Here is a 25,588-nt window from a genome sequence, read left to right as displayed (position 1 = left end):
TCGCTTTATCAAATGTATTGCATGATGATCGCTTTATCGAATCTATTGTCTGTTTGCTTTATCGAATCTATTGTCTGTTGATCGCTTTATCCAATCTATTGTCTGTTGATCGCTTTATCGAATCTATTGTCTGTTTGCTTTATCGAATCTATTGTCTGTTGATTGCTTTATCCAATCTATTGTCTGTTGATCGCTTTATCCAGTCTATTGTCTGTTGATCACTTCATCAAATGTATTGTCTGTTGATCACTTTATCGAATCTATCGCCTGTTTATCGTTTAATCGAATCTATTGTCTGTTGATCACTTTATCAAATCTATTGTCTGTTGATCGTTTTATCGAATCTATTGTCTGTTGATCACTTTATCAAATCTATTGTCTGTTGATCGTTTTATCGAATCTATTGTCTGTTGATCACTTTATCCAATCTATTGTCTGTTGATCGTTTTATCGAATCTATTGTCTGTTTGCTTTATCGAACCTATTTTCTGCTGATCGTTTTATCCAATCTATTTTTTATTGATCACTTTATCCAAACGCATTCATAGCGATATTTTTTAAAATACTTACGTAGCAAACTTGAAGGTATAGCTATGCTATTTCAGATAAATGCGGTATGTCGCCATTTAAAAAAAAAACTTTAACATGGTTTGAGATGTAAAAGAAAAAAATACCCACCGTCATGGACACTTTGTTAACAACTCGCTAGTTATACAATATAAACTGATGAACTGATCAGAATTAACAATAATAATTAATACTAGAAATTGTTGTTAACAATTTGGCGGGCTTTTCACTTCTTTGGCGACAAGTTGACTGGAAGTTGACATTTATCCTGATAACGATATATGAGAAAGATTCATTGTTTGTTAATCTCTACAATATATCCAAAGATGAAATTTGTATCTTGAAACGTTAAGGAGATATAACTGCATAATAACGAAGAAATACACTTTTTAAAAGTTCAAACATATTTGACCCCTGTGACCTTGAATGTCGGTCAAGGTTATTCATATTTGCAAGCCTTATAATGTAACATCTGATGATCATTACATCCCCAATATTAGTTCTCTAGACCTTGTGAAACTTGACAAGAAGATTGTTGAACACTGGTACCCTATTTTGTATATTTGAACTTTGACCCCTATCGGAAACCGGAAGTTGACATTTTGCTTGAAGTTTTCCTAATGACAATCATTAGGAAGCGTCCACAGAAGGTTTATAATCAATTTTCATCATTGTATGCCTTTTAGAAAGTGAGAAACTGTCATTTAACGATTTTTAGTTAATTGACCTCTGTGACCTTGAAAGTGGATCAAGGTCATTTTAATTATCAAATTTTGTTTCCAGTTACATATCCTTCTTTCACATGAAATATCAAGCCTCTAGGCCTTCCAGAACTTGAGAAGAAGTTTTTCAAAGATTGGTACCCTAATTAGCTCTTTCCAAGTTTGTGCCCTACCGAAAACCGGAAGTTGAACTTTTAAGGAAGTTTTTCTTATGACAATCAATAGGAAGTGTCCACAGAAGGTTTTTAATCAATTTCCATCATTGTGTGCCTTCTAGAAAGTGAGAAACTGTCATTTAACGATTCTTAGTTATTTGACCTCTGTGACCTTGAAACTTGATAGATAATTGATCAGACATCTTACACATGAAATATCAAGACTCAAAGCTTTGCAGAACTTGAGAAGAAGTTTGTCAAAGTTTGTAACTTAAAATAACACTTTTGAACTTTGACCCCTACCGAAGACCTGAAGTTGACCTTCGATCCCAGATTTTTTCTTGTGAAAAGTGTTTTCTTATTATTTTACATAATATGATTAAAACTGAGGTCACTAGCTGAAACAGTTCTTGAGTTCATATACGTATCTACAAATAAATGAATAGACTGTATGTCTAGCTTTTACAATTTAAAAGATTACGAACCCACAAAATTGGAAAAGGAATAATAAAAATAATAATAATGATAATAATAATAAGAAACCGAACAAAAACAATAGGTCTTTTCACAAGTTAGTGAAAAGCCCTAAACAATAATAATAATAATAATAAGAAGAAACAGAACAAAAACAATACAAGTTAAAAATAATAATAATAATAATAATAATAATAATAATAATAATAATAACAACAATAATAATAATAATAATAATAATAATAATAAGAAACAGAACAAAAACAATAGGTCTTTTCACAAGTTAGTGAAAAGCCCTAATAATAATAATAATAATAATAATAATAATAATAATAATAACAACAATAATAATAATAATAATAAGAAGAAACAGAACAAAAACAATAGGTCTTTTCACAAGTTAGTGAAAAGCCCTAATAATAATAATAATAATAATAATAATAATAATAATAATAATAACAACAATAATAATAATAATAATAAGAAGAAACAGAACAAAAACAATAGGTCTTTTCACAAGTTAGTGAAAAGCCCTAATAATAATAATAATAATAATAATAATAAGAAGAAGAAGAAGAAGAAGAAGAAGAAACAGAACAAAAACAATAGGTCTTTTCACAAGTTAGTGAAAAGCCCTAATAATAATAATAATAATAAGAAACAGAACAAAAACAATAGGTCTTTTCACAAGTTAGTGAAAAGCCCTAAATATAAAGATACGGACACGCACTCCCGTGACTACAGCTCTACCTCTCCGCTTTATTCGTTTACAACTACCTATCTAATACATCTATTTGACACCGTTTTATACAATCACAATTAAAGGCATTCTTTGTTAACCGTTTCCTTTATTCAATACCCATTGTGTACAATTAGTCCTTACCACTATCCAACATCTACACTATACTTCTCTCACATCGATATTTGTATTGACGACCTGTGCATGTCAACACACCAATAGTAAACGGGTGTGTAACACATCTGCCGGGAAAATACAACCTCGAGAATGACAAGTAGTTCCCACTTCCATACCATAATGGTGTAAGGGAAAAACACAAATGGAAGGCAATTAGATACGTCCAATGATAAATTATATATGTGACATATACGCAAAACTATTACATAGGCAAATTCAGTGAATATAAATCAACTTATAAAAAATGCTCGTTATTTGCTGTCTTCTTTGTTCAATTTAAATAAATATCCACTCTCTGCATTTTCCTATGTGTAATTTCTTATTTCATTTATTGTCTATTCTTTTCTATGTTTACTGTCTTCATTGTAAATACATATGCTTACATGTACTGTGTGCTCTTTTCTATTTATTGTCTATCGACTTCTATAATGACTACATTAATTGTATATTTTTGTCTATATTTACTGTGTTGCCATTTCTGTATTTGCTGTCTACTCATTTCTTTATACATGTTTATTGTTTATCACAACTGGGTTGTACAGTTTTCTTTATTCAGTATGCTCAGTTCACTAAATGTACTGTTTGAGATCACTTTGTCATTGTCTGCTGTTTACCATATTCACTATATTCTGTTTATCATATTTACGTTTTACTCTTTATTGATTTACTCTTCAGTTTTCTACAGTTTACTATATTTATCTATACTGTTTTGTATGTGTACAATCTACTGCTTTTACTATATGTATTCAATACGTTTTATTATGTTCACTGTCACTTTGTACGTTTTATATTTACTGTCAACATTTTACTATATTTACTTCTACTGTTTACCATGTATAATATCGACTGTTTACAATAATATATATATATAGAATACTCTGCTAGCTATTATATTTCCTTCTGTATTGTAAGGCCTGCCGATGTATTCTGTAAATGCCAACTCCAATTTGTTTTAGCCTTCCTGGTCCAAGAGTATATACACAGTCGACGGCATATTTAGCTCATTTAACCCAAATGCAATTTGATCTTATGCTGTGGCTCAGCGTTGGTCGTCTGGCGTCAACTTTTCCTTTGAACAACTTCTTCGCAATAACCAATTATAATATAATGAATTAATGTCCGACAAAGTTTGCAAAAAGAGATGACCTAGGTCTAAATTCAAGGTTACAGGAATCAGATTTATTAAAACCTTTAAACGACATCTTCCCATAAACTAAGAGACATGATATTTGACTAATATATTACTAGGATGAAGCATGACAAAGTTTGGGAAAATAAATTACGTTGACTTGAATTCAATGTCAAATGTGGTCAAATTTGTTATAACAACTTCTCCTACTGAACTATTTTGCTGGTATGTTCCTAGGATGAAGCTTGGAAAAGTTAGGGAAAATTAATTACCTTGACGTACATTCAAGGTAACAGTGGTCAAACGCGTTAAAACATCCAATGAACAAACATAAAAGGCAAAGAAGCATCGTATTTGCTGGTATGTTCCTAGAACGAAGCCCTACAAAAGAAATGAACTTCACCTATATTCAAGGTCACAGTGGTCATCGTATTTGCTGGTATATTCCTAGAACGAAGCCCTACAAAAGAAATGAACTTCACCTATATTCAAGGTCACAGTGGTCATCGTATTTGCTGGTACATTCAAGGTAACAGTGGTCAAACGCGTTAAAACATCCAATGAACAAACATAAAAGGCAAAGAAGCATCGTATTTGCTGGTATGTTCCTAGAACGAAGCCCTACAAAAGAAATGAACTTCACCTATATTCAAGGTCACAGTGGTCATCGTATTTGCTGGTATATTCTTAGAACGAAGCCCTACAAAAGAAATGAATTTCACCTATATTCAAGCTCACAGTGGTCAGATTTGTTAAAACCTTTAAATGACATTTCTCATAAACTGAAAGACCTAGAGGTGTTAAAGGGTTAAATTGTCATTTAGACTAAATGTTAGAAACAAAAAACTAAAACTAAATATAACAGTTCAGTGTACACTGTGTGTAGAAGGGACGGGGAGACATCTCCATACATCAAGTGATAAAGGTGGGATCTATTGAAAATTAATTATTGTCCACTTGAGAAAAGCGTGTGTTATCAAAATCTTTTCATTTGCCCACTAGCTATATGTCTCTGTCCTCATGCTATATCTTTAGCATCGTTGGAGGTGTAATTCTTTTCTTGTCACCAAATGGGCTGAACATGACAGGGCTTTGCTCTCTCGGTCGTTCCTCCAACCGCATTGCTGCACGTGCATCGACGGGGCAATGTTGATGAATGGGTTGATCAGAGTCACATAATCATATCTCAAATATTATATTCGTCATTATGGAATGACATACAAGGTCAACATTGTACAATAATTTCGCATAAAAGCACACGTGTGGTATGTCTTTGATTTTCCTCATCACAACATTTTAGGTATATTTTTTTTCTATCCAGGAGCCCAGCAACTCGACTCTGTTGATGTAGTCAAGTTTTGTTTATGATATTGGGTATCCCCTGAGTAATTTATGTATCTTTACATAAGTTATAAAAATGATATATTTTTATTATGTTTACGTGTGTATTTTATTACATAGGTAGAGAGCAGGCGTTACACTCCGCTGAATCAGGTTTACGCATTCAGTGTTTTCCTTCGATAACATTAATACTCGGTTTCTCTAGGCTTCATGTCCCTGTGTATTTTGTTTAACATGTGTGTAAATATATGTCCTTTTATTGGTTCCGCAAGCACTAGGTACATTATCATTCATGCGATAATGAAGGCAATTTTGTAGGTGTAAATCTTTTTAGTGTATTTAAGCTTGATTTTATCAAGCTGTGCCAGTTATTTGTACGTCATGTTAGAGTTGTAACACAGTGAATGTTTGTCATTGTGAAATATATGAAAATATGGAATTAAGCTATGGATGTGAATAGACTGTGATATATTATTAACACTTCTTCATTTTTATTGGTTAAATTGTCGGTCCTTGAAAGGAACATCATGAAACAAAAATCATATACCAGACTATTTTTACTTTTCTATCTAGTAAAGCATAGTTATACTAGATAACGAATGCCTATGGATGCACCAGCTACTGCTGTTTGTGCTATGACGTGAATTTATTAAATCATAGTGATGCCTCGATGAGGCGATATTTGTATGATGTTCCCAAGGGAGGTTTGCCAGTGTGTGGAAAATATATTACTGCTACATTTTTATCTGATTTTATAGGCGAGTTTCCGTAATTGGTAAAACCTGTTTTGTCAGTGTATTGGGTAAACTCGAAATAAGTCAAAAATCGATTTGCAGTATTTGTATGAATGCATGACTTCCGTGAAAGAGCTTATATTGTTTTGTAATACCTAACTCCTATGCCTATTGATGGAGGTTGTTGTAATATAAAATGCTTAAATCAATATGGGATAGGGTTTAATTGTGGAAAGCAATTATCCAGTAAATCTTTGATGATAGGCCATAGCTTATGTGTTAAATCTAATCTTTATTTGTAATAGAATATTGATTTATGAAAACAATACATCATTTTAGCTTCGTTTGAATCCACGGTTAGATGGTGTTATTTTTTTGTAAATAAACTACATGTTGTGTCATCTTCTTGAATTTCATTTATATACATTGGTTAGAGATAATGAAGAAGAACGTTCTTTAAGAACATCTTACTTCAATATTACTATTCTAAAATTTTATCTATTGACGAGTATCATAGCTTGCGTGCTAAGGCACACACGATGCACAATATATGTATGTACTTGAGAATATCAAATATATTAAAAGTACAATATGTATTGCATTATAGGGATGACGCCCTTCCCGTCTAAATTTTACTCAATTTCATATCATTTTGAATTTTGGATTTAGGCCATCAGCATTTCTGAAGACGAAAGCGTAGAATTCCACTTCTAAATCTTTATTGAAATATATGATTTATTGGTTTATTTATTTTGTGTGTGTGTGTGTGTGTGTGTGTGTGTGTGTGTGTGTGTGTGTGTGTGTGTGTGTGTGTGTGTGTGTGTGTGTGTGTGTGTTCAAGATACACATTTGTCTCTAAAGGATGAAATACTTTGGTTTATATTGTTCTCTGCTTGCAGTCACTTCCAAACCATATTAAGACATGGATTTTAAAATCCCACCTAGTTGTTACAGGATCTACCGGATATTAGATACCATCACAAGAAATTTTACTTGATTGGAGTTTTAATCAAATTCATATGTCCTCGTATTTCGCGTGCTAAAAGTGTAATAAATGTCCTCTCTCTGTATATTTTAATATTTTTAAGACAATAATTATGAGTTTGCTTTTTGTCTTTTTTTAGCTTCCGTCATCTACGTTTCTGTTGACGAAGGTCTTTTAACTCACGGTGGCATTTTCACCTACACCGATGATGGGAACAGCTTCACGGAAAACTCGCCTCACAATTTCACCAGGGTGGAATTAAGTGACATCCAAATAACAAGCATGGATGTTAATGTAGCTGACGGATCCATTTATTTTTTTGACCTCACCTCTCGATGTATATACCGGTTACATTCCGAAAAGGTGGAAACTGTCCACTCTGGTATTTCCAGTTCATATTACACCTCTATTGCATATGATTGGGTCAGCAGAAACATGTACTGGACGGATGGCTTTTTTAACTGGATAGCGGTTCAGCCTGTTAATACAATGGACAGGAGTATGTATCGAGTCCTAATCCAGAATGATATAGAGAAGCCATCTGCATTGGCGGTGGATTCTAAAGCAGGGTAAGAGTCGTCTTGTGGTTCGTCATGAAGGTTTCTCGAACTAGTGGATTAGTTACTTTAGATATGAATATTCCACATTTTGATATTATGATATCTTACGATATTATATGATATTATATTATCTATGATGTTAAAGATATTTAATATTGATATTATATGTGGTTAAATATTGATATTACATGCCGTTAAATATTGATATTATATGATGTTTAGTATTGATATTACATGCTGTTAAATATTGATATTACATGCTGTTAAATATTGATATTATATGCTGTTTAGTATTGATATTATGTGATATTTAATGTTGATTTTATATGATGTTTGATATTGATACTATATGATGTAAAATAATGAAAATATACTATCTACCAGAATATTTTGTGTTATTCTCTGTCGTGCTGATGGTCTTATACCTCGCGTTGTCTATTCTTTTGATTTGGTAAGATATTAAAGACACTTCGCGCACTCGCGAAAACGCGACTGTTTTTGTAATAATTTGAATTCCTATGACTTTCTATCAACTTGTTTTGCTTTGAACATTTTAAATCTGTCACTCATTTGCAAATGATTGGTAATTATTTTATAATATGTCCACGAATGTGGATTTTCATGCTGATTAGCGGCAATTTACTACATGTCATACTAATTCGCCTATAACAAAACACGTTGGTACAGAACAAATCAACTCATCAATGTTTTTTACTGTGGAAAAACTAGACACAAACACATTTTTTTTTTATATTTGTATAGTTATTTTCCAACAACACTCGCTTAAGCCCTTTTAACTTTTGCAAATTATAACAAGCTCGAGTGCATGGAGGAATACCGTATACGGCAACCATTCGGTGCGTAAACTCCCGTTTTAAATGTTTGTTATAACGTACATGGCAGATCACATTTTTTTGTAATATGTATTTGCTTATAGATATTCATATCTTGTTATACAGAAATTTGTTTTTCATATTTTAGATACATGTTTTGGTTTGATATCTCCACATCTGGCTACCGGATAGAACGAGCAATGCTTGATGGAACGAGCCGTATCCCCATCATTGTAAAAAACCTAATAAGGGTGTGGGATATTGAAATAGACACAAGTGAACGCAGGCTGTATTGGACTGAAGTGGGGAGAAATGCAATAGAGTCATCACTCTATGACGGAACCGATCGGAGAATTATTTACAAAGAACTTGGTATCCAATTCCGGTCCATTGCAGTAGATACGGTAACTTTAGTTTATACATATATTGAAATTAAGATAACGTTTGTCTTATTTCTGTTTCAATTTAACGTAATTTTTTCCGAGAACAAATGTTATTGAATATATTTGTTCACTTGTCACCATCGTTTTTATCTTAATTCACTGTTTTGATATTTTACCCCATCGCCTCATATTGACGAACCTTTATTGCAGGTACAATACATATATGCATACAAATTGCGAAATGACTATGTACTGTGAGGATTTTTTTATGTCGAACTGCGAAAAAGGCCAAAATGTAAATATCTATTCGACATTTCTTGACAAAAACACTTCATCTCATAACCCTAGTAATAAATTATACATGTATGTTCATTGTCATTCAACATATATCCACATATAACTTTCCATAATGGAATGAGGTATTAACCCCAAAATTTAAAGAACAAATAAAAAAAATTAGTTTGTTTCAGCAATCTTTGTCATTTATAACAAGCGTAGATGCAAAGTTCTAAAGGTAGTAGAGAACACTAAACTCCGTGATCGTTAAAAACCGTATGATATAAACTCCAATGTGAAAAATGTGCTCATAGATAGCATAGAAAGATCAGTTAATTGAAATGTACATCTCTCATCCTTTCTGCTTTAACCTATCAGTGCACTAGGCCCATCAGTTAATATTCATTCAGAATATAACTGATAACATGAAGATATTAATAACTACGTTGTATATTGCGTAACACGTTGATAGTGCATAGGTTTTTTAATTGGGGATATAATATCAGCGGTGATTTGTTAGCATCTATTAGGTTGTACAGGCGAACTTTAGTATTTCTCGTTGTAGAATTGACTTGTATATTATAAATATTTTGAACACAGTTTATATATATACATATACTTAAGCTGTTATAATATCAACGTATTGCAATGAATGTTTCCTAACAATGTAACCAGATGTATACGAAAAATAACAACACACCTGAATGCTTTCAAAATCAATGAAGATTCATTTGATGATAGAATTCATCATGGTATATAACTGTCAAAACACCTATGTTTCATAAACAATTATCTATTATACATTTCATAAAAAAATATGCAATTCCAATAACCCCTCCTCTTCGACGTTTTTACAACGTTCTTCGTCGTGGAAATTATTTTCCAAATTCTGCCACAAGTGAATGATTCTCGACATGACGGCCATAAACGTGTTACGTTAAGTATATAATGATGTTGTAGTATTGCTTTAGTGTTCGAGTGTCTCTTTTTTCGTGTCGACATGTGATCTGCTCGCGGACTGGAGTACCATTATCTTTTTTTAGATGTACGAAAAACGTACACCACATCATTGTTAAGTTCATTACTACAGTCAAAATGTGCACAATTGTCGGTAAACATTGAAAATATCATCCGTAATACTGAACTCTATATCTCACATAAATAATTTGCATTTCCAATCTGTAGATATTATAATTTATTGTCTTGAATTGTTTGTATGGTTATATTAGCAATGTAGGTAACCGAAATCACCAATACTGACGCTACATGAAAGCGAGTACACGATATGCTGTTGTGAGTGCTGATGTTAAAATTCGCTTACAAGCGCAAGACATTTTGTCATGTCTTTGTGGCGGTTTCTTGTTAACCCCACATTGGCTTTTATTATAATTACTTAAAAATAATCCTTTGTTCATTTTATGGTTTATGTAACTGTAAGACATGTTTTTAATTTCATAAATAAATACAAAGTCACCCTCTCTGTAAGGGTGGCCTTTTTCATTCATATTCATATTTATCTAATAAAGGGAAAAATGAAACTGTGAAGTTTGAGTAGATATGGGCACTATGGTTAGGTATTGTTATCATTTAAATAAATATAAGAAAGTATAAAGCCAATAATATTACAGTATATCCTCTATGAGTTAAGATGAAACCATAGCTGAAAACAGTGACTGTCAATCTTTTATTTTTCATATGAGACAAAAGATAAACAAAATTCTAGACAAAACATCGGCAGTGGAAGTGGAACAAGGTATCACTACATTTATGTGCAAAAGAAAAATGTATTCTACTTATGTTTTTACCAACTTAAAAATATGTATATGTTTATGTGTATCCTATATGTAAGATGCGAAGAGTTTAAACTTATCAGCACGTACTCTCGATAAATCAGGTAATGTGTTATGAAGGTATGTTCCTGTCTGTTATATATATATATATATATATATATATGCGTGCACGTGTGCATATGTTGTGCGTATGTATACATTTTGTTTGTATGTTTGTATCTATGTTTCTTTGTATACTTTGTATATTCTCAATATAAAGCAGATATGTGTTCTATATTTAAGTGTATACATGTGTATGAATGTTTGTGTACATGTATGAATAAGTGAATGTGGGTATTTATGTGTGTAAATATGCATGTGAGTTTGCATGTACATGTATTTGCGTGCATATATGTGTGTTTGTATCTATATATTCATGCAAATATGTATCTTTGCCTGAGTGAGTATGTAAGGATGTGTCCATATATGTTTGTAATTGGTAAAAAAAATATTCAAAAACAAAAGAAAAAAAATTGAATTGCGACATATTTTTTCAGGATCATGTGTGCACCACCGTACACGAAACACCACTATGGACGTGTATCGTTAAATCAACAGGAGCCATTTCTTTAATTCGTAAAAGCGAATTTCTATTTACAATATTTCCAATCTGTAGATATTATAATTTATTGTCTTGAATTGTTTGTATGGTTATATTAGCAATGTAGGTAACCGAAATCACCAATACTGACGCTACATGAAAGCGAGTACATGATATGCTGTTGTGAGTGCTGATGTTAAAATTCGCTTACAAGCGCAAGACATTTTGTCATGTCTTTGTGGCGGTTTCTTGTTAACCCCACATTGGCTTTTATTATAATTACTTAAAAATAATCCTTTGTTCATTTTATGGTTTATGTAACTGTAAGATATGTTTTTAATTTCATAAATAAATACAAAGTCACCCTCTCTGTAAGGGTGGCCTTTTTCATTCATATTCATATTTATCTAATAAAGGGAAAAATGAAACTGTGAAGTTTGAGTAGATATGGGCACTATGGTTAGGTATTGTTATCATTTAAATAAATATAAGAAAGTATAAAGCCAATAATATTACAGTATATCCTCTATGAGTTAAGATGAAACCATAGCTGAAAACAGTGACTGTCAATCTTTTATTTTTCATATGAGACAAAAGATAAACAAAATTCTAGACAAAACATCGGCAGTGGAAGTGGAACAAGGTATCACTACATTTATGTGCAAAAGAAAAATGTATTCTACTTATGTTTTTACCAACTTAAAAATATGTATATGTTTATGTGTATCCTATATGTAAGATGCGAAGAGTTTAAACTTATCAGCACGTACTCTCGATAAATCAGGTAATGTGTTATGAAGGTATGTTCCTGTCTGTTATATATATAAATATATATATATATATATGCGTGCACGTGTGCATATGTTGTGCGTATGTATACATTTTGTATGTATGTTTGTATCTATGTTTCTTTGTATACTTTGTATATTCTCAATATAAAGCAGATATGTGTTCTATATTTAAGTGTATACATGTGTATGAATGTTTGTGTACATGTATGAATAAGTGAATGTGGGTATTTATGTGTGTAAATATGCATGTGAGTTTGCATGTACATGTATTTGCGTGCATATATGTGTGTTTGTATCTATATATTCATGCAAATATGTATCTTTGCCTGAGTGAGTATGTAAGGATGTGTCCATATATGTTTGTAATTGGTAAAAAAAATATTCAAAAACAAAAGAAAAAAAATTGAATTGCGACATATTTTTTCAGGATCATGTGTGCACCACCGTACACGAAACACCACTATGGACGTGTATCGTTAAATCAACAGGAGCCATTTCTTTAATTCGTAAAAGCGAATTTCTATTTACAATATTTCCAATCTGTAGATATTATAATTTATTGTCTTGAATTGTTTGTATGGTTATATTAGCAATGTAGGTAACCGAAATCACCAATACTGACGCTACATGAAAGCGAGTACATGATATGCTGTTGTGAGTGCTGATGTTAAAATTCGCTTACAAGCGCAAGACATTTTGTCATGTCTTTGTGGCGGTTTCTTGTTAACCCCACATTGGCTTTTATTATAATTACTTAAAAATAATCCTTTGTTCATTTTATGGTTTATGTAACTGTAAGATATGTTTTTAATTTCATAAATAAATACAAAGTCACCCTCTCTGTAAGGGTGGCCTTTTTCATTCATATTCATATTTATCTAATAAAGGGAAAAATGAAACTGTGAAGTTTGAGTAGATATGGGCACTATGGTTAGGTATTGTTATCATTTAAATAAATATAAGAAAGTATAAAGCCAATAATATTACAGTATATCCTCTATGAGTTAAGATGAAACCATAGCTGAAAACAGTGACTGTCAATCTTTTATTTTTCATATGAGACAAAAGATAAACAAAATTCTAGACAAAACATCGGCAGTGGAAGTGGAACAAGGTATCACTACATTTATGTGCAAAAGAAAAATGTATTCTACTTATGTTTTTACCAACTTAAAAATATGTATATGTTTATGTGTATCCTATATGTAAGATGCGAAGAGTTTAAACTTATCAGCACGTACTCTCGATAAATCAGGTAATGTGTTATGAAGGTATGTTCCTGTCTGTTATATATATAAATATATATATATATATGCGTGCACGTGTGCATATGTTGTGCGTATGTATACATTTTGTTTGTATGTTTGTATCTATGTTTCTTTGTATACTTTGTATATTCTCAATATAAAGCAGATATGTGTTCTATATTTAAGTGTATACATGTGTATGAATGTTTGTGTACATGTATGAATAAGTGAATGTGGGTATTTATGTGTGTAAATATGCATGTGAGTTTGCATGTACATGTATTTGCGTGCATATATGTGTGTTTGTATCTATATATTCATGCAAATATGTATCTTTGCCTGAGTGAGTATGTAAGGATGTGTCCATATATGTTTGTAATTGGTAAAAAAAATATTCAAAAACAAAAGAAAAAAAATTGAATTGCGACATATTTTTTCAGGATCATGTGTGCACCACCGTACACGAAACACCACTATGGACGTGTATCGTTAAATCAACAGGAGCCATTTCTTTAATTCGTAAAAGCGAATTTCTATTTACGCAGCCGGTCGCTATCGCCATATCAAAAGCGGAACTAAGACCGAGTTTAACCAGTAAGTTTCGTATAATAGTGCTGCATATCTTTTACTGCATAACAATACTTTAATTACACCATTGCCAACAAAAAATTAAGAAAGCCAAACTAATTATTAGATCGTTTTAGAATGATTTTTTGAGATATAACAAGTTTGTAGGTTCATGATATCGGAGACTTTCTATTAACATCCACGTTATCCTTTCCAGTGCATGGATGTGTTTTGTTTCCTCTTTGAATTCAAACAAAAATGGAGTAAGAAGAAGATACTAACATTCTGATGCCAATGAAAGCATGGACATTGTTTTTTGTTTTTTTCCAGACGGTTGCTTGACATTGGGATGTGAACATTTCTGTGTAAACCTTCAATCTATCGGTAAATGTTTGTGCAAGGAGGGATACACCCTTAATACTGATGGGATACACTGCACAGGTAACACGTTTTACAATCACTTTGACTTTCGTTTATGATGTATGATATGATATGAAATGTTGAAATAGTCTACATTAGATTTCAATTGCTTACTTGTATATTTCACCAGACAAAACGGCGTCTTTGCAATAAAGATTCTTTAAGAAAGCTATCTATGAGATGCAATTGAGATAACTTATTCCGGTCATATGTGTTAATATATTAACATGATTGTAGAAACAAAATTTTCATTGGAAGACACTACTAGTAAACTGCAGTTCCCAAGGTGACCTATATGCTGTGTTTCTATGTCCGTTTGATATGATTCGAATTTGAAAATTATGCAATTGAGGACATTTCTTATATTCAAAATCTCATTGGATACAAACCTTTATATATCAACCAAGGATAGAAGTAACTCACTTAATTAAAATTTTGATAAACTATCTTTGCTCCAGAAAATCATCCACTTTACCACAAGGCGATAGTGGTTTCTAGCACCACTAAAATCTGTATGCTGAGCTTCCGTACAGCCACAAACCACAGTGATCCACTTCGTTGTGTTAGTAACCTTGTACAAGGCGGTCAGTTTCTGACGGTTGATGCCAGTAACAAGCTTATCTTCTACGTTGACACTACGTCCAACTTTATCAAAGAGTATAATCTGATTACAGACAAGATCCGTCAGATAACACCCGCGGAAACAGTGTCAGGTAAACGGAGTTTATATTTGTGATAATGAACAAGTCATCAAAGGTCAGTTTAATTCAAGATCACAATGTTGTAAGACCACTTAACAACCAAACCTAAATAGGATCCCAAATGATTCTCAATTCTGTAAAAGAAATGAAGAAATGAAACATAAAGAGTGACGGAAAATAGTGGGAAAATTTGATGATATTATAGAACAATTTCATTCGCGAGCTCTACTATTAATTCAATGTGTATGATTACAGGAATAGCATTTGACTGGACAGATGGTAATTTGTATTGGTTAGAATCGGCCAGAGGGAAGGTGAAATATGTTACCATAGCGAGAACTGCAGCCAGAGACCTTGTTGACACCGATTCACCTCCTTCACACCTAACCATGGATCCGCTTACTAGGTGTGATATTAGATTAGTCATTAAAAAGGCTTTATTTTCTGTGCTTGCTGTGGAAAGGCAATCCTTTTCAATAAATTTTGGATAATGAATAAATTCCGTCAAATTCATGAAAACAATTATATCATTACCACTAAGAAAAATCCATCGTTTTCATTATTCCTTTAAAAATCCATGCTCATTTCCATTTGCCCTCATATTCAACGCAATATATCTGCTGGTTACAGTTCTGTTTTCAATAAAATTGTATCGTTTACTGATGTTTTAACTCTTTCCAAGGACGCTATTCTGGGTGGAAGGAACGAGTGGTTTTGAAATGAGTATTGTAGCCATGCCCATTGTTACCAAAGAAAAGTCCGTTATTCTGACACAGCCATTACCAGCGTATATAAAGGACATATTCTTTGATGTTTCGAGTGACAGGTACCTACGTTAAACACGTTTTACTTTTACTTCTCTATTGCATATTTGCATAAATCATTTTTAATTTCAGTTCGATCAGAAACGCAACGCTTTCATAAATTCATGTGATTAAGAAGTAACTTCAAGAAACAATATTCTTCCGAAAGCCATGCGCGTTATTATCCTTTTCATTATTCATTTTTCTAGTTTTTTGTTTTATCACGTATGATAGCAACATACAAAACATAGAATTTGACATCAATGAATGAATTTCAATTACTTCTACAATTTTTCTTTTCAGGTTGTACTTTATTCAGTCTGACAGACTTTCCAACGTAGCACGAAACGGAAGTGATATTGAACATCTCTACAAGGGTCTGCAATCTGTGGAAAAAATGATAGTATACAAGGTACAAATGCCATTGTACTCTCTCTTTAATTCATTTATGTCTCTTGTTGTTCTAAAAGAAAAGTAGTTAAAATACTTTGGTAAGTGCGTCCATCCTGTGAAAGGAAACATGGATATGAACTAAAAACCTTTTACATATTGGTTAACAATATGACCGGAGTTACGTGAAGAACTTACGATTCAGAATTGAAAAGCATATGTACCCGATTAAACAATGTTTGGTAAAATAAGTTTAGTATATAGAAAAGGGTTCGTGTTTATACAATGTATGTAGGTTGTCATGTATCATTCAAATTACAGGAAAGAAATTGAGAAATACGCAAAATGTGTTTCAGGAGAAAACACGCCTCTTCTGCCCTTGATTTAATCTATTATTTGTTCTGGAACAAACCTTTGTCGTGTGACCACGCTTGGGCAATCGGTTGTGTACCTTAAGAATCACAATTTGTTTTTAAATTGTTAAAATAAGTTCGAGATAAGGTCTTATTGACCGTAGCAAATTACAAGCATAAAACTATACTGATATGTATTTGAACAGTTGTAACGCTTCATACAGTACGTGATACGCGGAGTATTGTAACGTTCAAACATTGACCACTAGATAACTTGTAGATGCCCATAACTACCAATACATATATTATTGCATCATATTTATAAATATATACTAAAACCACGATTATGTGATATCATTCAAGTTACATCATCTGAAGAACAATTTTTGTAGATGTTTTGAAGTTGTCGATCTGGCTTAAAAAGTGTGCTTTTAAATAAAGGGCGTTGTAATAATTTTATATCATTAGTGAAAACTGAGGAGGTATCATGAAGACGTATAAAGATACTTAGCTAAATATATATGTCTGCGGTAAGATATTATTAGTAAGATGCCGACACTTTAGGTTCCTGGTTGGGACAGGAATGTGTACTTCCCTGTTCTTTCACACATTTTATTACTATTTTGATTGTTTTAATTATTTTGATATCCTCAGATTAAATCTGAAACGAATACAGAAACAATTCACAGAGCACGTTTTGTTGCATTGTACCAGTTACAATAAGAAGATATCGTTTGTTTACAGAGATATGCATTCTGGTCTACAAGTACTAGTGCAGTATTGTTTTCCACCGCTCTTCAACAACTTTCCCCACAACGTACCTATTTAACTAGCGGCTTGGGTAAAATCACTGGACTAGCAGTGTATGATGAAGCAATTCAAAGACCCACAAGAGGTACATTCGTATAATTATCGTATGTTATCCATGATACGATTTCCTGTTGTGTGATAACCCCAGTTAGTTATCTGTAACAAATTTTAAAACCTGAAATTAAATTTACTCTAAATTTTTTTCATGATTTCAAGATGTCGCTTAAGACGCACAACGATTCTAATTGTTCTGTACAATTTCCATTAGGTCCATGCTTTCATTTTAATGGTGGATGTGAGCAAATTTGCTTGACTGGTATTAGCGGAAGTGCTGTATGTGATTGTTCATATGGATTGACTCTTCAAAGTGACGGGAAAAGCTGTGGCAGCGGTAATTTTTTTTTTTCAATGTGGTATTATTGTCTTAATCGGAAGCAAAATATTGCGCGAAGGAAAAAAATCGAACAAGGTAAATTACTATGAATTTAAACGACTGTTTAATTATGTATGTACCATTGTTTATTTCAGTTCCACAGACCACCAATTTTTTACTGCTGACTGATGTAAGTCACAATAGATTGGTTCAAATATCCACAATCGATGCACAAATAACGGTCTTGGACATTAATACCGTTGGAAGAGCACTTGACGCGCTGTATGACCCGATATCTTCTTTTGTATTTTGGTCCAATGTAGGTGAAGATAGCATTATGACATCTGCACTAAACGGAACCAATTCGGGAACAGTTCACACAACAGCAGGTAGTAATTGAATTGTTTGTATATTAAAACAATGCTTTCATAGCATGGAATCTTTATTTTAGATAGTATTTTACAAAAACAAATAGGTTTTGCATAAAAAGTTTCACATATTTTTCACATGCATTTCATTTTTTCAGTCACTTTATTGATAAAATATCCAGGGAATTAGACAACAGGCTGAAAGCCTATATCCATTTTTAAGGGCTAGTGAAGAGGATGCATAACACTCAAATATATTTATATATATAGACAGAAACAATCATACAGTATACATTTAGGATGCAGTCAATATATTACTTGTCATTTCATATAAAGACAAATTTGGTATAGGGGAGACAATTCCATTTTAAATTAAACCTTATTTTGATAAACAACATGTTTAAAATGAACTGTGTAAAATAACGCAATAATAATGCATTTGCCTTAATGTTACATGGATATAAAAGCGCTTTAAACTTGAAACTTGTCCCCCTTCCCCAATACAAGTGGTCTCCAAGCTGAATATCCAAGGTTAGGAACATAGACACACAAATAGTCATTTACATAATGAAACATATTTGTTTTAGTTTCCATTTGAGAGGAAATTGCCATATAAAACCCATTTCTAGCCATTATCGGGAAATAATAAACGTTTTAAAAAGCTATAACATAAAAAAATTATATTTAGGTGATGGCAAGTATCCGACTGCCTTGGCCATGGACCACTCCAACGGTAACTTGTACTATAGTGTATCAAGCGATGCATCACAAGGTAGCATTGGTGTACTCAAACCTTCTCAGGGATTGTTTAGAACACTGGTGGGAGGCTTAGGTTACGTAAACGGTATTGTGCTGTATCCATCGAAGGGGTGAGTAGATGAAACAGAAACATATTTATGCAACTAATCTTTTAACGTAAATGTGTCTTCAGCGGAAGGTTTACTTCGAGAAAATACAACAATTAAGTAAGTGGATTTCAGCAAACTAAATCAAGAAAGTGTTTGTTGTCTTCTACTCACAGGTTGATGTTCTATACAAATGCTGATGACAATAATACATTCTCAAGCATCATTCGAGTTTCTATGGACGGTTCATCTCCAAATGTCATCGCTGATCTGGAACCAGACGACTTTATCACTAATATTGCTATTGATTACACAAGTAAGCTGAAATTCTTTTTTCTATAACATGGCACTGATGCTAAATTCAAACCAATTTACATGAATATACTGAATCTATTGCGGTGTTAATAGTCGTCATTCATTATTGTTTCAGCTGACCGTTTATACTGGTCATCTATGGGCGATGGTATTCAATCAAGCAGTTTGTCTGGCTCCAAACGAGAAGAATTAACAACTTATACTTCACGAATACGATCTATTGCTATAGCAGGTGGTTTCTTGTATTTTACATCTGATAGACGGGAGTGAGTACCGCCATACTTGCCATAAGTCAGGGATCACCAATGTAATAGAATCTGGCTTAATTTCTTTCGTTGTATTTAAGAAAAATATTCAATGCTCAATCACCAAGATACAAATGAATGTTTTCGGTATATAACGAAACTATACACAGTCGATGAGAAAAGACATTTACATAACCGAACGCAATATAAAAAAGACGTGCTCAAAAAGACACTCCCAAGGTAAGCTGTATGGGTAATTATTTCAATTTCCCTGTCGTAAAATATATGACTGACGGACAAACTCATATCACAGATGCAACTTGAGGAAAATTGTGGAGACTAATTGTTTTGTATGATGTGAAGTTAAAAGATTGTATACTAACTAGTTTGCTTATTGATTCCGTTGTTGTATGCCTTGTTCTCGTTTGAGAACGTGACATTACTTACTTGGCCACGATTTACGTGCAGAGTGTACAGAATAGATCCTGTTGACCATGGTGAATGGATCTTGCCTCATGCTAAATTAACAGAGAAATAAGAGAATGACTGACATAAGATAGCAATTTTCCAGAATCTGTTAATTTTCGATCTGCCAATTTAAATGCAGTTTGAGCACGTATATGATTTTCCCAGTAATACAAATGCAAAGGCTACTTTAGGTGGCAAAGTAAACTCGTACTTTGATAGAGTACCGGGTAACCAAATTTAATCTGGATTATCGTTGAGTTGGGTGTATTGCTTCGTGGTATACGCGACCAAACACGAAACGTGATATTGCAAGGATTAATCTGTTTTATGATGAAATATTCAGTATGAAATATCTTTATTCAAAATGTTTTATTTTATATTGGATATTCTGAATAACGCCGGAATATTCTAAACCAATCGACGGACGCATTTTAATGTAGATGCATTTGGCATACATATTGTTGTATTTTCTATTTATGTTCGAAATTTTGATATATAGAGTTAGTCATGATGATAAGTTAATGAATGTGTTGTTTCTACCATATTAGGTATGTTAAAGCTTGATTATGAATTACATGAACGTAAATAATTCGATCTCTTTAATTATTTTTCAGCAAAGTTATCAAGATGAATCTTCAGACAGGGGAGGAAGTCCGTTTTATGACGGACAAAGCTGAACTAGGCCTCTTACACAACATATTTGTCTTTCCAGGACAAGTTCAACCAGGTTTACCACTTGATGTTTGCTTCTAACAATATATCAAATAAAAATAACCACATTGATATGAATATCACTTATCCTGATTAAGTATATTAATGGACCGCCAACTCTTATTGAAGTCCCGGTATACGGCGAGTCTGAAAAGGAATGAGATAATAAAAATGAGATCACTTTCCATAGTATAAAGTTGAACTTACTGAATTATGATACCAGAATCATTCTTATAAACGATTTTGTTAATATCCCATTCCACCAATACATCACTCATTCTCACTCGTTGTATACACAGCACTTCAGTAGGTATAATTCCATGTAAAAATTCCACAGTTACTGATACCATTTTAAAGATAGGAAATAAACGCTAAAACAATGCCAACTTTCAAACTTATTCATTAAAGACATGAAACAAGATTTATCTCTGTATAGCTATAAACGATTTTCAATGAGAGGAAAAGAAAAAAAATAGAAATCAAAACTATGGAGAAATTTCACATTAGGTCATATTGTATCAATGTTTTCGCAATATATAACATTTGATCAATATTTAAGTTGTCATGTCGATAATTTGAATTATTAGTGAACTCCGTGTGTGCGGTGAATAATGGCGGATGCAGTACATTCTGCCTGCCAATAGCATTAACATCAACCTCAAACTGCGCATGTCAGGATGGTACATATCTCAAACCGGATGATCCTTTCACTTGCCAAGGAGGTAAGGACGAATTTTATAGAACGCATACCATTTATAAATCGACTTTTGCATTTTATATTCTGGCATTCACAATTTGAAATTTCTGCTTGCCAAGAGTGTAAAACTATGTATTTTGTGATGGAAACGTAAACGACATTCATATGAAATAAATTTTGATATTTAAACATTTACAGTGACACGTTGTCCATCAGGAGTAACTAATGGAAAGCTCAATGACGCTTGCACACGCAACGCCGCTGAAGTGTGTACGCTTCAGTGCAACTCGGGTTATGCCAATTCATTGGTGTCTAACAATATAAGATGTGGACAGAATGGACAATGGGACGCAAATTTGGGGTTGGCCTGTCAACGTAAGTGCAAACTTTCAACAGAGTAACGTTTGTTTCGACCAAATGGTATCATAATATATTTTTGCAATGCATTACAAAGCTTATTGACAATTAATTCATTTTCAGGCGGCTGGTGAAAGAGGCCATCTCGATACACCTAAGCGGGCAGTAGTAAACAGAGACAGGGAGGGGGGAGGGGCGGGGTTTGGTGTAACAGATTCTCGCACATTTACGACTAATTAATAAACAAAGTGTAGCCGAATCGACAACAGTACTTTATTCTACAATTTTTTACATCGCGACACACATTTTTCTACCTTCCGTGCATAGTGCATAGAATAAGAAAACGGCCGAAAAGTTGGTCATTGCTAAATCGCTGTACACTGGCGATTTGTCTGATGGATTTGACAGTCTTCGAGATATCATACTTCAACCTACTGTCTGTGTAATAAAAACCTCTATTCTATTGATATCACCAATCCGAGGACAAACAAACCCTGACAGAAAATAAATTGTCTTCAATAAAACATAAACCTATACAGTTTATTTGAGAAAATTAGGTGGCATTTACCATATCTTGATCGTAAGGAGCAAAGATAGTGTGAGATTCCTGTATTTAACTAATACTTTCACTATGGTTTACCTGTACTTGGATCAAGGAAATAGTCAAGCAATTACCATCTCGTACAATCATACAGTTCATCCAGTTTGCTTTATTATTTACCATGTTTTAAGTAAAAGTATAAAAGCATGTGTTTACATTATCAGATGACGTTCCATCGACAGATACTCCAACGCAGCAGCTAACAGTGACATACATATCCGCCGGACTTGCTGCATTAGTCATTATTGTCATAGCTGTTGTAGCGATAGTTTGTATTGTTTCGAGAAGACGGTAAGTACTTTCAAATTTTGTTTCTATCATAGATAATATATAACTCTTCGTTATGACACATGTAGCATCACCTGACGATTCTGAAATCACCCAAATATTTCAATGTTTTCAATAAACATCAAGAAAATACCACCATGTCAACACAATCATAACCCAATTCAAATTCCATAAAACAAGGGTAAACATGAACAAAAGAAAGTACACAGAGATTAAGACTAGGTGTTCCGGACAAGTAGCATCCTCTGCTTTATTGACAGCATCCGCCATGTAAACCTAGGTCAATAAGTAATAATAAGTAATGTCACGTTCAAAAATGTGTACAAAAACGGAGCAAGTAGCCATATTATGTCAGAACGTTATGCTGTAGTAGGCATGGCTTCGATCAGCGACAAGGCGGCCGAAGGGAAAACAAGTCAGGAACACAAATATGTCCTTAGAAATAATACTAAATTGCTTTCTGTTACTGCGATGGAAGAATTATTCTATGTATTTTCACTGTCAGCGTTTAATATGTTCAAAATGTCTCATGCGATATTTTTTGCACTGGAGTACTCTTTATATATAATGAGTTTATCATATATGACCGCATTCTATATTCGACACAAGATTATAATCCTTAATGAATATGGACACTAGTGACTATACTGTAATGTTCGTATTCAGTATCATTCTTATGATCTTGTTAAAGTATATTGCTTGAGAAATAATAATATACACAATGCAAAAACTGCCTTAACAGATTATGCTGACAACGTGAATACCATATTCCATCAATTAATGGAACATCATCTGTTCGGGTTTCAAAATGTCAAGATTTCTACGTACTAAATATATAAAAATATTAATTACATTATTATTTTAAAATATAGTACAATTTTGTTGTCCTTTCTGATTCCCAGGCAAAGCTCACCACGTCCATCTCCAAGGAGTGAACCGAATGTCTATTACTCACATCAGCAGAATCCCCAGCAAAATCCCTGTATCATAGCCTCAGGCATGTACCAAGAAGAAGGTTTGTTCCCTGCAAAACCAGGAACTGGTTTTCCTGCGGATATTCCGACTCCACCATACTCTGTTAGACCAGATCCCGTATACGACACTATCGCTCCGGCTCCCCCCTACGAGGAGCCCAATATCAGCCACCATCCGTCACTAAGATCTCAGACATCAGTTGTCTCTGTACAAAGTGAAAATTCCGACTATTTGACTCTTATTCGACAGGGCAATAACATATAAACATTCTCTATATAGATAACTAAATGGTGAATTTAGTTATGAGTTGCACATTTCTAAGATAAATCAACTTGCAGAAAACATCTGATATTGGTACTGATTTCGCAGCAAAATATGTGAATCATTGATACAGTTGTTCGAGTCTAAAGCAAACTTTTAATTTTGACCGATGTACTTCATATGGTTTGATAACACTGTCGCATGACATAAGATATCCAAAGGGTAACACTCCGTGAAAGAGACAGTTTTCAATATTCTTAGAAGAGGAATGTGTTCCATGTACTAAAACCAAGACATCCTGAGGATCTCTCTCTCTCTCTCTCTCTCTCTCTCTCTCTCTCTCTCTCTCTCTCTCTCTCTCTCTCTCTCTCTCTCTCTCTCTCTCTCTCTCATGGTATAAAAATGTTCGAAACAACACTGGTTCGAAATTATTCCTGTCACAGAAAATAGTTCTTGTTTTGCTCGAATTTGAATTTACCTTTATTCCATAATGGAATGAAACCTTTTCAAGCTTTCAAAGATAATACCACTACTGGCAACAGTATATAACTTACCCGTTAGATATTCTTGCTACAGTTTTATTTACGTAAACCAAGAATGGGGTAAATTTGAACACGAAAGAGAGAGAATCATTTCTAAAGATATTCTAAAGATATTTTTTTTGGAGTTAGGAGTCAGAATTCCATTACCTATAAAAATGAAGCTAGGTTTATCGTTCCATAAATACCCATTGACATTTTGAGGGGAGTCTTCTTGTACTCGCTGGGAGCTGTCACATTGAACTACATAAGGGGGATGCCGTCATATTCTATCCAGAGCAAATACCGTAAAAGTTCTTGCTCACGAGGCTTGATGAAAGGGGAGGGGTTATCACCCTTTCGTTAATCCATGTATTTAAATAACCTTGAAATGAACATATAGATACGTTATTTACCAGAGATATTTTTTGTTTCACCTTGTTTATGTAGATGACACTGTCTTCTTCTCAGAATCTGCAGAAAATGTTAGACTATTTAAAATAATATAATGATAATTGGGATCTAACAGTTGATACAGAGGAAACATTGTTGTATTTCGAAATGGTAGAAGATTACGAGCTGATGAAAAATTCTATTTTAATGGTTGTGAAATACAAATTGTAGATAGATCTAATTCTAGGTATGTTGCTTAATTTTAATGGTACGTTTACAAAACATCAATTCGCAATTGGTTAACATGGTCCAAAATGCCTGTATAATGTATTAAGAACTTGTAACTCCGTATAGAATCAAAACTCGATGATTTCGATATGGATGTATCACCTGTTCTCAATTATGGTTGCGAAACATTGGACTTTAATGCTACAGACATAATAGGCAAAGAATCCTAAATGTGAAAAACAGTACGTCATCTTTTATGGTATATTCGGAATTAGAACGCCTGCCTATGGATATCATTGGGAAATGTCGAATAATGAAATATTTGTTGAAATTAATCAAATAATGTAATAATTGTGTCTTTAAGTCTTAATGTATGAAGAAATGGAAGAATACAACCACAAAACTATTACTGGTGTTG

At 33.1% G+C, this 25,588-nt stretch overlaps 1 protein-coding gene across 1 annotated transcript; it reads left to right on the top strand.

Annotated features, from left to right (window-relative positions):
* Nucleotides 1-5,974: 5,974 nt before the first annotated feature.
* LOC132551794 (low-density lipoprotein receptor-related protein 4-like) lies at nt 5,975-24,034 on the top strand. Its single transcript, XM_060215938.1, has 20 exons — nt 5,975-6,008; nt 7,163-7,592; nt 8,565-8,820; nt 13,924-14,077; nt 14,381-14,491; nt 14,929-15,183; nt 15,427-15,577; nt 15,854-15,997; nt 16,278-16,386; nt 17,462-17,612; nt 17,796-17,918; nt 18,056-18,289; nt 18,957-19,137; nt 19,290-19,429; nt 19,544-19,694; nt 20,756-20,868; nt 21,440-21,574; nt 21,748-21,924; nt 22,672-22,798; nt 23,698-24,034. Exons 1-20 carry the CDS (start codon nt 5,975-5,977, stop codon nt 24,032-24,034), a joined length of 3,513 nt encoding a protein of 1,170 aa, XP_060071921.1.
* Nucleotides 24,035-25,588: the final 1,554 nt, after the last annotated feature.

The sequence above is a fragment of the Ylistrum balloti genome, unplaced genomic scaffold, assembly GCF_031769215.1.
Source record: "Ylistrum balloti isolate Yb309-2 unplaced genomic scaffold, AGI_CSIRO_Ybal_v1 Utg370214, whole genome shotgun sequence".
Lineage (NCBI taxonomy): Eukaryota > Metazoa > Mollusca > Bivalvia > Pectinida > Pectinidae > Ylistrum > Ylistrum balloti.
Note: the sequence above shows the minus strand (reverse complement) of the source record. Positions and strands in the feature narration are given on the sequence as shown.